We start from the raw sequence: 16,846 nt of genomic DNA on the forward strand, positions 1-16,846 counted from the left end.
AGGGAAGAAAGAGTGAGGATGAGTGTAATAGAATACAAGTGATATGAAAGCAAAACGTGGAAATTTGGGAGAAGGGGACCAACACTAGGGGTGTCATGGATCAGGGGAGGAGAATGGGGGAAGAAGATTAACAAGAACACAATGACAGAATTCCATACTGAAACCCATTTCTTAATTTTAAATTGCATAATCTTTAAACACCTGAATGTTATAAAAAGAATTATAAATGGCAAATGGTAAGAAATTAAGCCAGGCACAACAAATTGTAGGTATAACTTGTCAACCGTTGGTGTTATATGCCTATAACTTGAAATCTTTATACTAAAATTTGAATTTCAAAAATTATGCTGGCTTGTTGTCAAAAGTACAAGCATTGTAGAAATGGAAGAAAGCCATGTGGTGGGGAATGAACTGTTAAGATGCCCCATACCACATTTGCTTGGCATTCAGAAGTGCCAATTGCCAGTGCTAATTATTGAGACATTCCTTGTATAGTACCTTCCACAAAGAGAAGGGGAGGGCAGATAGATAGAAGCATGGGGAGAGCTGTGAAAAGGCCCCATTGCCACTCACCTGTGTGCAAGTCATAAAATAGATCATTGTATGGACTGAGGGAACAGTCACATGATCAGGAAAGAGAAGTAAAATGTGTGACCCCTCCCCACCTTTCTAGCCAGGAGGCATCCCTTGTGAGACCCTGGTTGTACCAGCTCACATGGATGCTTCTGCAGACCTCCAAGTAAAGCATCTGACTGAGTACAAGGTCTCCAAAGGCTGATTGCTGTAAGTAGCTTGAGTCATTTGTCATGAGGACTAATACACAAAGTAACAACGGAAACAAACCCATCAGATCTGCTTAGGTACAACGAAAGATAAATATGGTGGAAATGGAGGTATATGCAGCCTTTTGACCGTGGCCCCAATGCTCATCGCTGGGATAGGAGAAAAGCTTTCCAGGACACAACATGCAAAGTCACTATTATGAAAATAAAGTCATCTTAACAGGGAAAACACAAGAATAACTGTTCCTGGAGATGGCCAGGCTTCCAACCCAAGTCATAGGCAAGGCCTTGAAAACAAATGATAGAAACAATGTGGATGGAGAGAAAGGGGATATCCAATGGGCCCTTTTAGGACATTTTTCTGAAGAATTCCTTTGGAATCTTGCCCTCAGTCTGGAGGAAAGGAATTAGGGTGTCAGAAAAACTCAGCACCCTGAGTTCCAGCTCCCCCACTATCTGGACTCCACCTTTCTGAATTCCCAGAGACATCCATCTTTTACCATCAATTCCCAGACATCACCTGAAGCATAGTAAAGACCTGAAAAGCTCTGCTGTAGTCACAATCGTTGTCCTCAAGGCACCTGGGGTAGAAGGAAGAGAGGTGACCTCTATTACTACAACAGGATAGATTTCTTTACCAACGCTTAATCTATGCTACTGATTTGCTGGGACACATATCCCAAAATTAGCACGACTGGAATGGTGAAGAAAGACCTGGTAGGAAACAAAATATGTGCCAGCATTCATGCTCAGGAGCATTCAAAGCAGAAACATGTGGGTAATACTTTTGGTCATGCAGAAGAATGATATTGATCAGTCATTTTATATAACTACCTCCATCCTGATGGTAAGCATTGTCCTTGCCGACTAGGAACTACAAGACCTTGTATTTTATCTGTTGGATAAGGGAAGAGGCTTTGGATTTCCATTCATAGGAGTTGGCTAGAATCATTGTGTAATGGGCTGTTTAGTCTGAAATTGTTATATATGTTAGAAGATACAAATTTTACAAGAGTAGAATTCAAGTTTTAGAAAGTGTACCATAATTATGCCCACCAATGACCTTAAGGACTAGAGCCAGGAAAACTATGGCCTTGTTTGTCTCAGGAGAGTCATCCATCCTAGCTTGGTTTTGGGAGTGTGATCCCCTGGACTGTTAAAAAAAATACTGGTGATTATAATTTAAGAATGTGGTTAGGTTGGGCGTGGTGGTACATGCCTTTAATTCCAGTCGTCACAAGTCAGAGACAGTCAGATCTCTGTGAAATCCAAGCCAGCCTGGTCTAGATAGTGAGTTCCAGGATAACTAGGGCTACAGAGAGACCCATTCTCAAAAAAGAACCAGGAAAGAAAAAAAAATCGAATAATGAATAAAAGAATGTGGTGACTGCTCTTTCACAGGACCAAGGTTAGGTACCCAGAACCCACAAAGAGGCTAATAGTAGTCAGTAGCTCCAGTTTCAGGTGATCCAATGCCATCTTCTGGCCTCTGTGGCCATTGCATGCACATGGCAGACATGTACATGCAGACAAAACACTCATACACATAAAATAAAAATGAGGTTTTTTTAAATAAATGAATGTGGTAAAATACAAACAACCACTTGAGAAAGAATCTGATAGTGGAATTGATTATTCTGTTGTATCGACAGTTAATACATATGAATATAAGATTTAACGGGAAAGCCTTTACAAGGACTGAATTATTGTTTGTTCTTTTTAAAGCTCAGTTGAGCTTTGTTTTGTGTAATGTTAACAATCATTTTAATTTTGGGCTGTACTCTCCTCCTGGATGTTAAGGACAAATGTTTGTGTGTCACTCTACATTGTTTGTGTATCAGAATAAATGAGTAAAAGTGGCGGCTTAGATTTTTTTCCTTTCATTTTATTTCTGTATGCTGAAATTATTTACATATCTTAAAAATGGATGTGCGATGTGTGTATTGTATGAATGTGATTATTTTGGGTATATATTTAAAGGCCTAGTAAGTATGTACAGGTAATTACCTTCTTAAAAACTATTAAAATAATATCTTTGAGTCCATGAAATGTTTCATAAAATCTTGAAATACTATTTGTATATAAATAAAACATTCACTGGGTCAAATATAAGTTTCATTAAGGCATAAAAGCGAACATTAGATACAGAGAATTAAGTTCTTAAAGAAATTATAAGTTCATTTCATTTGTGTTATTGTTATTGGTTAATAATAATTCATAATAATAATAATAAATTGCTTTATATCAGTTGGGATACCTCTGGGTAATGTAAATTTTAAATCCTTATCTGACAGACTGTTGCCAGATTCTTTTTCAGAATTATCCTTAATAAGCAAGTGTTAAAAGTAAGATTTTTTTATTATGGCTGTAAATGCAGGTAAAACAATAGATATATGTGTTGTCAAATATGTGTTAGGCTTCCTTTACATGAAGTTTACTGGACATACTATATCAACTAACAATAGCATTCACAATCTAGGCAAACTTACTCTGTGTATAATAGAGATAGCTACATTATTAAATCCTAAGATAATTATAAATGTTACATTTATAAGATAAATTATAACTTATATTTAAACATTAAGAAGTTATTAGTCTGGGGCTGGAGAGATGGCTCAGCAGTTAACAGGCTGCTTTTGCAGAAGACCCAGGATCAATTGCCAGTGCCCATATGGCCACTAACAACCATCCGTAACTCCAGTTCCAGGGGATCCAATGACCTCTTCTGGCTCCACAGGCATTGCATGACACTGGTGCTCTAACATACATACAGGCAAAACACTCCTACACATGAAATCAATATAATAAATAAAATATTTTTTAAAGAAGTTACAGCCTGTCTACCTATGCTGTACCCTTTAAAGATGACATTCTCTTGTATTGGTGTATGTAAGTAATTTAAAAATTAGTATGTTGCTCAAATGTCATCACATTCTACATGAAAAATCCAAAGGAACCCATCATATTAAACAACTAATATAAACAAGTTCATCAAGGTTGCGGGACACAAGAATCAATGTATAGAAATCATTTGCATTTCTGTGTCCTTGCAACAACAACAACAAAAACCCTTCCAAAGTGAATTTATAAAATCAGGTCCATTTATGACAGCATAAAAAAGAGTAAGATACTTCAGAACAAAGGTAACAAAAAAGGACTGGGGAGATGTATTAGTGGATCCAAGCACATCTGAGGTGGTCCTTGGATCTGCACCCTTGTACCATGATATTTAATGTGTTCATGACCCGTGAAAACTTTCTGGAAACATCACCTTGCTCTTCTCTCCCTTCTTGCCTTTTTGGAGCCAGACCACAAGGGAGGCATAGCACAACCCAGTCCCCTCTCTATCTCCTCAATAAACTATCTACTTTCCTGTAAAAAAAAAAGTATGGGGATAGGCAGAATGGAAATTTTGTGTTTGTACTCAGTTTGGGGAGGTGGAAAGGGAAAAAAAATGTGCACACAGTTCATTTTCAAATATTGTGTGATTTTTTTTCTATTGTTATGCCTCTGTTTTCTCAAACCCTCCCAACTACCACCCCCATTCACATGAATATCAGGCACTCACTTCTGAGATGACTCCAGTTTCATGCCAGACTGGGTAGAGAAAGCCCACACAATTTTTCACTGCTCTTGAGAAAGGATGGGTTTGGAGCTGTAACATGATATTTGCAAGGATACAGAAAAAGCCCTCTGGATCTCATCAGGGCCTGAATCCCTAAAAAACAGCTGGTCATTCACGATGCAGAGGCTGGAGGAAAACCAGACCCTGAGACAACTGTACTGTTGTACAATCTCCCACTGCCCCAAACAGGATCCTCTTTAGTCACTGTTACTCAACAACCAGATTCCTTCCATGTGCCTGTTCAATCTGCCTCTAAGAGTCCTTGGTTACTACACAGAGGATCCACCCTCGGAGGGAATGTCTACCAGCTTCATCCGATTTGGAAATTTAATCCTGCATTTAGTCTACACAATAGCCAAATAACCTAGGTTCCATTATTTCCATTTTCAGAGGGAGACTCTGAGTCACAAAGGGGTCAAATAATTTTCCTAGGGTGACAGTTAGGGAGTTTGGGGCCCAGGAAGACAACTGGTATTCCAATTCTGGAGTCCATGCTCTTAACTGCTAGACTAGACTGCTCCTTGGATCTGCCTGTTGACTTTCCACAAGATTGAGAATATCCTCAGAACTGCACCACCACATTTTCACACTGCTGACACCACGCTGGGAAGGAAGTTTCCATCCACAGCACACCACTTACTTGGAACTGCTGCCAAGGCTAGCAATGAAGGTCCGCATGAAGGCACGAGCACATCCTGGAAACCTTCCCTCCACTTCAACGACAAAAAACACTAATGTACCCTTAGAACTGCACATTATTTACCCTTGCACACAACATTCCCCAGGCAGGGTCTTATGCTAAACGGGGCCCAAAAACCAGACAACTGTTGGCTTGGTTTCAGGAGGGTGTGGCAAGAATGGGAAGGGCAATGGCAGGAATAGTACACTCCCAATGATGGGTCCCAAACCACTTGCTGCACCCTGTGAAAAATCATTTCCATTGTCCACATGGTCTCTGTTTCACATCAGCAAAATTAGTCTTATTTTACAAATGGGGAAATTGGGAGGTTACACAGCTGGCCCCAAACTACAGAGTAAGTAACTGGAATGAGAGCCAACAAACCCCACAGCCTGTGTCCTTAATCCATTAGCTGTGAGACAAACAGGCAAAGACCTAGGTCAGTCCAGGATGGTGTGTGGAGGGGATGTGGGCAGGAGAGCTAAGGAAGAAAAGGTACAGATTGAGAGAAGCTGGGAAAGTTCTCAGAGGGTACACATCCAGGGAGGGAGCAGATGATCTGAAGAGGGGATTCTACAGAAACTCACCTTCCTTGAACAGGCCCTTGACAGAAAAGCAGAGCATTGTTTCCTAAAAGGGAAGAGGGCATGAACTCACAATCCTGCTTAACTTTCTTCTCATGTAAAATTGTACCCACAGAAGAGGCAGGTGCTTATTGTCTGGAAACATATGTCCACCTGGAAGGAGCTGAAGGCATGATGACTTTTGGGCAATACACTGAGACAGTCCACAATGTCATGTTTTGTGTACTTCAGCAACTGCCTCTGTACGTCTACCGAGGGGTGAAGAAGCAAGTATCACGCATCAGTCGGTCACACCCTGGCCTCTATAACTGCCTCCTTCACAAGCCTTTACCTTTACTCCACCCAGTCTTCCTCATCACACACTTACAGGAGTCCTTTGTATTTTTCATATCCCCGGTATCCTTGAAGTACTCAGACAAACTGCTCCTAGGAGAAAAGAGAAATGAGAGTTTTTAGTCCAGTTGATGCTGGGATTTCCAGGGGACCATCTATGTCTGCTTGGTGGTAGGGTGAGGGATGGCTTCACACTGCTTCAGAACTGAGCATGAGCTGTGATACTCACAGATCTGGATCACTGGGATTGAAGGAAATGGTCAGGGAGAAGCAGCCCTGGTCACAATAAGCACTGAGGAGACCATGTCGCTCTCCATAGTTGTAGATCAAGTAATACCTGTGGGGTGTGGAGGTGTATTGGGCCGGCTTTCTCTATGGTCCCAGTCCCAAATGAGGCCTGAAAAGCTCTACAGACAGACATGTGCTCAGGTGGCCCAGCCTGGTCCAGCCCTCCCTTTCCTCAAGGTCCCACATGTACCTACTCCTGCAGGAACTGCAGAATTAGATCCTTTATGGGCTCAGAACCTTTAAGATTTTCCTGGAATGAAAAGTCGTCTTAAACTATGTGTCTATTAAAGGCTCACCTGCAGCATCTTACTTCTCTCTTGGTCCTTCTTCCTTACCTTGTAAAGCTTCACTAACTAGGGGGCTTCAATGTCCATTATATTGGCAGGTATTACCTTCTTGCTATCCTGAGGAAAGGAAAAGGAGTTTTGAAAAGCACACCAGGAAGGTGGCACTGGATGCTCACAGACACGAAGAGCCCCAAGGGGAAAACAAGGATCAGAGACCAGGTGTAAAGTGACCAGGACTTTTGTTGGGCTGTGGGATTATAGTGGGGTTCTGAGTTATGGGATGCTCTAAATTTCCTACTATTAAGTGTTTATGTGTTAAAATGTGTGTGTATGTGTGTGTGTGTGGGCACTCATATACATGCACGTGGATGCACACACGTTTGTGTATGTCACATGTGCTGAGTGCATGTTTGTGTGTATACTTAAGGGAGAAAATCCCTGTCTTTTTAATGAACCCATGCTATTTAAAACGAATTATGATCTGAGGTAAATATAAAATCTAGGCAAAATATAATCGGTTTGGGAGCAGCTGTGGTCCAACATATATGAGGAAGAGAAGTCAATGATGAAGGTAAGAACTTACCAGGCATATCAGCTTGAGGAAACAGCTCATGATGGCACTGTCCAAGAACCAGAAGCCTTAAGAAGTTATTGACAGTTCAGGTTTGGACAACCTTACCCCCTCTGCAGTGAGGGCTCCCTATAGTTTCCCTTCCTCTCCTTCCCCCTAAGTAGTTCCACCTATGCTACACTGGGCTGCGACAAGGAGTCACATTGGAGGCCCAGACTTGAGTACTTCCTTCCACTCCCTGTCTTCCTTCTCTTCCCCTAGAATCTACACAGAAGGCTTTATAGAAATCAGGGTATGGGGTGGGGGGCCCAGGGTCTGCCACCTTGCTGCATGTCCAGTATTTTGTAGGATGCTCAGACAGGGTGGTGAAGGAGGCTGCAAGGAGACAGCAGTGATTGTGACAGAAAGGAAGTGAAAGGAGGTTAGTAAGTTATGGAGGACACACAGAGTAGAGACAAAGGAGAAAGAGGAAACAGCACAAAGGAAATGGGAGATGCTCTGTCTAGCCTGGTACTATGAGTCAGGGTTAACAGGGGAGAGAAGGACTCCCCTGCAGAAGTCTTTTCCTTCACCTGTTTTTGGCTGGCCCCAAGACCCAAAGCAGGAATGGAAGGATACACCTTAATGAGTTGGAGCCCACTGAGTACCCCATGCTAGGCTCATTCTGGGCACAGTGAGCCACTCTGGGGGCAAGACCTACTTCCCAGAAACTGAAGAGGTGAAGTGTGATGCCCCAGCTCAGCATGGGATCGAGGACCTGTGGCCATCTCTTTTGGTCACTTTGTTCCCTCCTGAAGATCCCTCTGTACCTGTATCTTTCTGCGTGGGGATCTTCTCCAAGGAATCAATTTACTTGTCTTAGGCTACCCAGAGATCCTCTTATAAAGCTAGGTAGGTTGATGATCAAGGTAAATTGATTGGTAGATAGGTATAGGAAAGAAAGAGAGGAAGGAGGGTTGGTGACATCTGGGGGGCTTGTCTGTCTCTTCAATTCTTCCACACTCTGCTTCCCCTCATGTTTCAGGAATCCCTCTGCTCCCAGGTAATGACCCATGTCTCTACCCTTGCTTACAGGAGCCCCAGCTGAGAGGGCAAGAGCTCTCAGCAATAATCCAGATGAATTGATGTCCATGTCAACATCACTAGGGCCTCAGAGCACAGCTTCAGACAGGACAGCCTCTAGGGCAGTATGGACTGGATGCAAACATTGTTCAAGAACTGGATGAAGGGACTGTTCAAGAACAAGATCAGGAAGCTAATCTCTGGACAAGGGAGGAAGGCTAGTGCCACTTGGATGAGGCATGTGAGGGCCTACTGGAGGGGGTCAAAAGCTTAGATATATGTAACACATCCCATGCTAAGTGAAGGCAAAGGCAAAGGCAGCAGGCAGGACAAAAGGAAAGGAGGCCTGTGAGCACAGCCTCACAGACAGAGAAGAGAAGAGGATAGGGCCTGTGATCCTTCCAGAGTACCAGGGCTGCCTCCTCCCAGAGATGAACACATAGAGTATAGCTCAGGCTATGAGGGCACCATAGTGTCCATGAAGGGGAAGGGGTTTTAGCAGGCATTATGTACCTTACATAGGAAGACTGATCTGGAAAAGTGTTGCATAAGTGATTCCCTTCTAGCCACAGCTCTTCCAGCTTCAGGTTTTTCACTTTCTCCAACTCCCATGCCGTCTTTAGCTGAGAAAGATGAGAGGGAACTGGTAAAGTTGTTGCAGGCAAAGATAGCCATCTGAGGCTCAGGACCAGGACCAAGGGGATTCTACCCCCGCTCAACACCATCATGCACCACCCTGTGCACTTCCGTCTGAAGCTCATCATCTCACCTCACTTTTGGAGAGGTTCAATATCTTGACTTGGGGGGCTTTCTCTACCACATCAAACAGGCCATCCAAGTGGAACAGTTTGTTGTTGCTCAAGTTCAGGGACAACAGCTTTTTAGAGAAAGAATGATTTTTACTACCTAGTGCCTTGGAGACCCATCTGCCCTGCTTTCCATCCCTTCCACCCCTCTACCATGTAAACATAATCATCCCTGGGTCTATGACCTCACCTCAGGGATATCCTCTTGAATGATCTGAAGCGGAGCAACCATGCGGTTTCTTCGATTCAGAATCATTTCGATATTATGATACATTAAGTCTTCAAGAAGTAGAGAGAAAGGAATCAGAAGGTCAAGAGGGGTCTGCCTGGACCAATACCAGCACAGCTTCCTCTTCTGGTTGCTATTCCTGTGACTTCCTCCCAGGCAAACCTATGCTGCCCTATGCTGGGTCAAAGCGGAACTTTCTGAGATCCAGAGCTTGCTTAGAGACATCATATCATTTCCTCATGATAAGCTGCAAAGACAGAGATGGAGAAAGTGATTCTGATGTTCTGAGAGTCATGATGGCAAGAACTTCAGGGAGTAAGAGCAACGAGCGTTGGGTCTGTGAAGTGGGCATTTTTTCTGGAGTGATCCTATTCTGCACAGAGTAGGGTACAGCCAAGGGACTGACAAAGATGGATATCTGTGAAGAAGAGAAGCAGAGTGAGCACCAGGAGCTCTAATCCCAAAGATGATGCCCAGCACCTGGCCTACACACACCTTTGCCTTTACTAGGTATAGGCCCCAGTACATATCTTTTGGCTCTCCTCATTACACATCTTGTAGCTGACATCCTTCAATGCAGAGGCAGTGCTAGCATTCTGAACAAAAAACCGGATCCTACTTTTCTCATAGTGGAACTACAGGCAATGGAAAGTAGAAGTGAGGCATCAGAACCCAGTGGCCCTTGATGAGTCTAGTCTCTGCCTTCATCCCCTGTACCTACTCAGCTGGCTTCACTATCCTCTCTCACATCCACTGGGGTGAAGGGCACACTGCAGAGGCTATGGATTGATTTCACTCACATGGAATCTAAATGTACAGTTAAGGAATGGGAGAGAAGTGAGACACCTTGGAATTAGGATGGAAAACAGACCTATCCCAAGGGCAATTTCCGGACTTTCTAGCTAAGTTTAAAGTACTTCTGAGGGGACCTCTGATATGGCTCTTTGTTTTTGTGTGAAGTGCAGATCTCCTACAGTCAGTCTCTCTCTCTCTCTCTCTCTCTCTCCCTTCCTCCCTTGCTCCCTCCCTCCTTCTCTTCTGTAGTAGCGTTTCTCCAAGTGACTGACTTACCATATTCAATGTGATCTTCCTTCTCTTAAATATCAGAATATTCTATCTTAATATTCTATCTTATGTATACCATATCCAAGACACTGTGACCTTGAACCAGCTCCCTGGGATTCCATCTGGTGTATCCTGCCCTCCTCTCTCTTGAGGTTTTGTATTTTTCCATGTAGTATTATGGATTTGATCTTCTATTTTTCCACATAGTATTATGGATTTGATCTTCTGTACTCTGATTTTCTCTCCTCTTGTGATAGATAGCATAAGTTGTCCTAAGGAAGGGAGAATACCAATAAATACTAAGGAAGTCTTAGGTGCAGCCTCCCCTCACTGCTAAAACAGTTACAACTGGGATCACTCGGCCATGATACCTACTTAGCATTCTTTAGTTTTCCAGAAAGAAGATCGCTGGAAGTGAAAGAGTTGTGCACTTACAGTGACTGCAAATCACTTACCATCTTACTGGGAGGTCCTGGAGAGCATCTCTCATCTCCACATGTCCTCATCATCCTGGAGTTTTGAAGGCAGAAATACACACCCAGGATGCTCATAATGGCCATTCATGTTGTCATTATAGTCTTGGGATCAACTTCTACTTCTCTTTCTTCCTTAAAGAACACTGCCTTCCCAACTGCAGTTTTCTGAAATTGGGAATAGTTCAAATATAAAGACACATTCATAATGGACTTACCCCATATGCTTAACATCAAAGGGCTGGAGAGATAGATGACTCAGTGGTTAAGAATACTGCTATTTTTCCAGAGGACCTGGGTTCAAATTCCAACACCCACTTGGTAGATAACAACTATTCCAGGAGATCTGACACCCTGACTTCTATGAGTATTGCACAGCATGGGTGTACGTACATACATCCATGCGATACACTTATACACATAAAATGAGTAAAATATTTTAACATCACGGCAGGGTAAACAATGTATCAGCCTGCCCCAAGGGACCAATCACACAAGACCCCCCAAGATGAATCCCTCATATGAGACCCTTATCTCCCAAGTGGCACAATCACAGCTGATGGTTTGCAAGAGGAAGCAACCATGTTGACCCCCTTGAAACACGTGGAACAAGATGTATGAAAAACATGAATGTGTGTGCCTGAGATCTTTAGGCTAGGCACAAGACAAACACCAGGGAGCTGACCTAACCTTGCTTTCTCTCTGGATTCTCAAATCTAACTGCCACACCAAGAGCTGGGAGGCAACCTCTCTCAACCCTCAAATCCAATCAGCCACTGAACTGACTCTGTGGACAATCAACAAGCTGTGCACATCTTTGCTGGTGAAGTACAAGGTCATTTGATAGTGGAAACTGAAGCAGTAGGCTGCTAAACTGTTCCTAGAGTTCATGCCTGCCCTGTGCAGTACTTGCCATGAGCTGTCAAGATCATGCCTCCTTTCTGTGCAGCCAAAAATGTTTTCATCCCAGGAGACTACCTTTCCTAAACTAGAATGACTTCCATTAACAAGAGTCTTAAGCACAAACTGATGTATGTTTCTACTACGGTTTCCAAATATATGGAGATTTTCCTGTGATCTGTTATTGATTCCTCTTTTGAGTCCCTTATGGTCAGGGAACATACTCTTGTGTGACTTCTGTCCTTTTCAGTTGGGGGCTGCTCGATGACCTAGCAGATGCTCTATCTTCACAAGCACTAGAAGGCAGTTGAAAAATAAGTGTATGATGCTACTATTGAGCCCCATATTCTATTTATGTCATTAAGATGCTGTGGTGTTTTGAATGAAAATGTCCCTCTTAGGCTCCAAGTATTTGGGCATTTTGTCTCCACTTGGTGACACTGTTTTGTGAGGTCATAGAAGGTGTAGCTATGCTGGAGGAAGCACATCAGTGCGGGTGGGCTTACAGAGTTCTTAAGCCTTGCTCAATCTTGAGTCCCTCTCTTGCTTCCTGCTTGAAGATGTGAGAGCTTAGCTTATGCTCCTCTCTAGTAACTTCTGCTGCCATGCTTCCCCACCATGATGGACTCTTGCCCTTTGGAAATGTAAGCTCAAATAAACTCTTCTGTCTATAAGTTGCTTTGGTCTGTGTTTCTCTGACAGCAATAGAAAAGTAACGAATACAGTAACTGTTACTGTACCATGTGAATCCATTCTTCTATCTTCTTGCTGACTCCTGTGTGGAGTATGGTAGGCCAGTACTCTCACTGTGGAAATAGCTGTTTCTCCCTTCAGCTCTATCAGTATTTCCACTATGTACTCTGAGGCTCTGCAACTGGGTATACACACACACACACACACACACACACACACACACACACACACACACAAACTTGGAATCTTCAAGTGCCCCTTTCAGATGAATCATTTTTATCATGAGGCAAGGCCTCACTTTGCTTCTCATTAGAAATTACTAGTTTCTTGGGCAATGTAACCCACGTTACGTTTACAAAGCTTTTGCATCACTTGCTAATCACACCTATGAGTTGTTTCTGTCATCCCACCAACTTCCCAACTGACCTCTTCTCATAATACTTTCCTCCAACGTATCTGCCTCTCCAGGTGATGGCAAGGCATGGAATGATTATTGTTTTCCGTTTATCTGTTGTGTTATTCTATCTTTTGAATTAATGGTAGTCTCTTTTCTCTGTTCTAAGTACACTATTAAAGGCTTTTTCAATTATCAGTCATTGGAAATCCTGTGCCAGCAGAGGGTGACTTTCTTCCTTGGGAAGTTAGAAGTGGGGTGAACATCAGTGCCAGGAAAAGCCATCTTCCTCTTGCACTCCAAAGTTAAAGGTTCTCCAAGGTTGTGAATTGTACATTCTCTTCACTAATTATTCTATAATTGCATGAGGACAGAATTATGGATAAAAATAGCTCATTTCTGATCAATTCACAATAGACTGATGATGACCACAACTCAGATGAGCTCTTCTGGGGAGGCACTGTGTGACCATTACATCCTGTGAGCCTTTCCCTGTGTGAAAGAGCGGACACTGGGAAGTCAAACTAAATGTGAATAGAACATTTGGGAACTACATTAGTCCTTGCTTGGCTTCAAAAACTGGACCAGGCATGGAGCCCTTTCTGCATTTCACAGGTTACATAGAACTTCTGAGGAAATTCTCATGGCTCCACATTCAAAAGTCATCATAGCTTATCTGCTTCTCACCTCTACCATTTGTATTACCCGGGCCAGGTCATACTGTTTCCTAGATAACTGTGTTTTATCCATTGCAGAAAAATGATTTTCTTTAATGCAGAAATAAAATCTTGTCCATTTTCTGCTCAAAATCCTGTAACAGGGGTTTGAAGCCCACTATAATATGTTAAAAACCTGTGAGTCCGTGATACACAAAACAAGCAACGAAAAGGGCTTGCTAGATGGCATTTGGTCCGTTTCAGGAACCCCAACTCATTTAATGAAAGTTCATATACCAACAGGGGGAAAATCAGATATTTAAGTCAGAGACTGAGTAAAATGTCACATTCCAGAGAAAAAAGCACTTTTCCCATTCCTGGGAACATATAGGAACATGTGTGATCTGTGACTGCATAAAAAGGTGAGAAGCATGGTGGGCCAGAGTAACCAGCAGGAAATGAAAAACCAGGTAAAAATCAAGAAATATTGGTTACATAATGTCTATGTCCAGAGTACAGGATGATTCAGAGCCATTGTGTGAAACTAACACAACTTTTGAAAACACTACCAGTGTGGGAAATGTGTAAATTTGAGCTATCTAATGGCCATGGTTACAGATACAGTCTTAAGCAAACCACAGTATTGGTAATGGCAGAGAACAATGTGCATATGGTGAATAGCCTCAGGCAGATCAAGTGGAAAGGGGTGTTTAGGACAAAATACATAGTGGTGAACATCAACTTACTGATTGCCTGCATGTCAGTCTATCCCTGGCTGGTGATTGTGCTACCAGACTGAAAAGAGATAGATAACAAGAATGCAATAAAGCAGCTAGGGGCTAGAAAGAGTGTTCAGAGATAAAGAGGCTGCTCTTGTAGAGGACCTGAATTCAGTTGTCAGCACCTGCAACAGGCCCCTCACAGCAGCCTGTAACTCCAGGTCCAAGAGTTTCAATGTCCTCTTCTGGCCTCTGAGGGAAGATTCATAGGCATGTGGTGCATATACAGACACATAGGGACATACACATATACACAAATAAAAATACGTTAAATTATTTAAATATTTGATGAAGCAGCTATTCCTCTCAACCTTAGGCTCTGCCATACATTTGTTCTTCTTCCCACACAGAAGGAACAGTGAGCTTCTTTCATGATGCCATGTAGGCTCCTGCTCATCTCATTCTGTAATTCTGCCTACACTACCACCATCTTACTGAAGTAGGTTAAGAATATGGCAAGAATAGGACCATCATTTGCCATGTGGCAACCAGCACTTGCTCAGCCAAGTGCAGACTAATTTCTCTTCATGTCCTCACAGAATTTCCATGAGAACTGCATGCAAGGCCCCCTTTTTAGCTCATGGACATTTGATAATTATCCCAGGGTACTTCTTCCCAGCAAATGGCAGAATCAGCATTTTGGGTCCCATCTATTGATCAGCCTCTCCACCTCTTATCAAGTGTTCTTCTAAGGACTGTACTATTTCTCCTTTAATGGTGATCTTTAAAGTCTCCTGGACAGACTTCTAGTATCAGAACAGGGACAAGGTTTGGGACTAGTAATACCTGTTGAGATTGGAACCAAGTGTCCTGGACCAAGTGAAGAGGACTGCCTTGGGCAAAGATGGAGAAATTTGTTTGGATCATATGAAAATCAGGAGTGACCCTGGGGCTGGTAGTTAGTGGCATATAGTAAAAAATTAATGTGGTCAATGTATGCATGTGATGTAGATCTGGGATCCCCAATGAAACAACTCCTGCAAAGAAATCTGGCCAACCACTTCCACCTATGTTGATTTCTTTTATCCAGACAGGTTTGCAGTACAGCTACACAAATACAATAAGCTACTCCCTGAGAGCTGATGTTCAACCTGCAGATCTGATGAGATACAGAGAGAGAGACAGAGACAGAGACAGAGAGACAGACAGAGACAGGGAGAAAGAGGGAGAAAGAGACAGAGAGACAGAGAAACAGAGACAGACAAATCATGCCAACAGAAATGAGAAGCATTCTCTGGATCTAGTAGATGTGGCTTTCTGGATGTGCATTGCATTTAGAAAAAAGTGACCTTAGTCTGCAGTTGTTTGTGTACAGACACTAGCTCAACCTTTTGATAGACATCAAGAATGATCCTCATCGGGTTAGAGAAATGATTCAGTAGGTAAAAGCACTGGTTGTTCTGGCAGAGGACCTGGGTTCTATTCCCAGCACCCACATGGTGGCTAACACCCATCCTAACTCCAATTCCAGGGAATCCAACAACCTCTTCTGGCATCTGTGGGCATTGCATGACACAGTTGCACTTACATACGTGCAGGCAATACACTCACACACAAAAATAAAAAGTAATAAATACTTCTTAAAAAGAATGATCCTTACCTCGGAAGGAAAGTGAACGGGGGCAGGGGTGAAGAGAGGGGAGTGTGTGCCTAGGGATTTGGTATTATACGCTTTTATAATCAGATTAAAAATGTATATGTTACAAATCAGGTTGGTACCTGCCTTGCCACAGCAAACTGGATCTTACTGCACATAGTTCTCCTGTGCTGTGTACTGAGTATGTCCAGACTATCCACCACATGCTTTCATTTTATATTTTTCATCTTGGAATTTTAATGCTTGAACCCATTATTTCTAATTATTAAAGAGTTATCCAGACCCATAATGGTACAATATACATGCATACCTAGGGTTATAGATAATTGCTGTGGAAGATGCCAACAGACCCAGGGCAGCACAGCTTGGACCTCAGACTATGGGCCAGATATAGAGTCACTTCTCTTTAGTTTCTGGGGAGAAGCAAACAGATCTTTCTAAGGGTGAGGTATATTTTCCAATGACAATATGCAGCTCCACATAGTCATGTTTAATTCCCTATAAATTTCCCAGCCAGAAGTAATTTGGTCATTTTACCTAGTCATTTTACAATTTTGGATTTTGTACACAAAATATCCTCTGCTTAAATAAAGTTATACATGTATAAGGCTGTACTTTACCAGGTATTTGTGCCAAAGGATGACAGGGCCAGAGTCTGGATGACTTCGAGTCTGGAGAGTAACAGAAAGGACTGTCCTCAAAATGAAACATAGATAGGAAAGGAAACGAGTACATGACATAAACGGAGAAGCTCGAGGGATGGATTTGTGGGTCAGAATGAAGAAGGGTGATGCAGAGAAAACCATGGAGTGCATGATACAAAAGCTTCTGAGGAAGTGAATTCATCCTGGAGACAAGCACCACTTTGTAGAGCTTCCTTCCTTTTCATGTATACATTGTCAGTATCTGTTACTTCACCCTCAGCATGAACACCACAAAACACACACACACACACACACACAAAAAAAAAAAAAAAAAAAAAAAAAAAAAAAAAAAAAAAAAAAAAAAAAAAAAAAAAAAACCTCCCAAAAAACACAAAAACC

General features: G+C 42.5%; 1 protein-coding gene across 1 annotated transcript; it reads right to left on the minus strand.

Annotated features, from left to right (window-relative positions):
* Positions 1–1,130: 1,130 nt before the first annotated feature.
* On the minus strand, positions 1,131–10,871 carry LOC103724746 (nuclear RNA export factor 2-like). The gene is given in 18 exon segments (XM_029558062.1): positions 1,131–1,175; positions 1,303–1,363; positions 4,351–4,533; positions 5,048–5,120; positions 5,674–5,717; positions 5,804–5,918; positions 6,038–6,096; positions 6,233–6,340; positions 6,486–6,541; positions 7,162–7,198; positions 8,725–8,834; positions 8,981–9,088; positions 9,208–9,296; positions 9,409–9,503; positions 9,594–9,664; positions 9,765–9,881; positions 9,995–10,041; positions 10,775–10,871. Coding segments are annotated over 18 exon segments (1,515 nt in total).
* Between the last annotated feature and the right edge of the window lie 5,975 nt (positions 10,872–16,846).

This window comes from Nannospalax galili, unplaced genomic scaffold (genome assembly GCF_000622305.1).
Source record: "Nannospalax galili isolate Female #2095 unplaced genomic scaffold, S.galili_v1.0 scaffold1188, whole genome shotgun sequence".
In the NCBI taxonomy this organism is placed as follows: Eukaryota; Metazoa; Chordata; class Mammalia; order Rodentia; family Spalacidae; genus Nannospalax; species Nannospalax galili.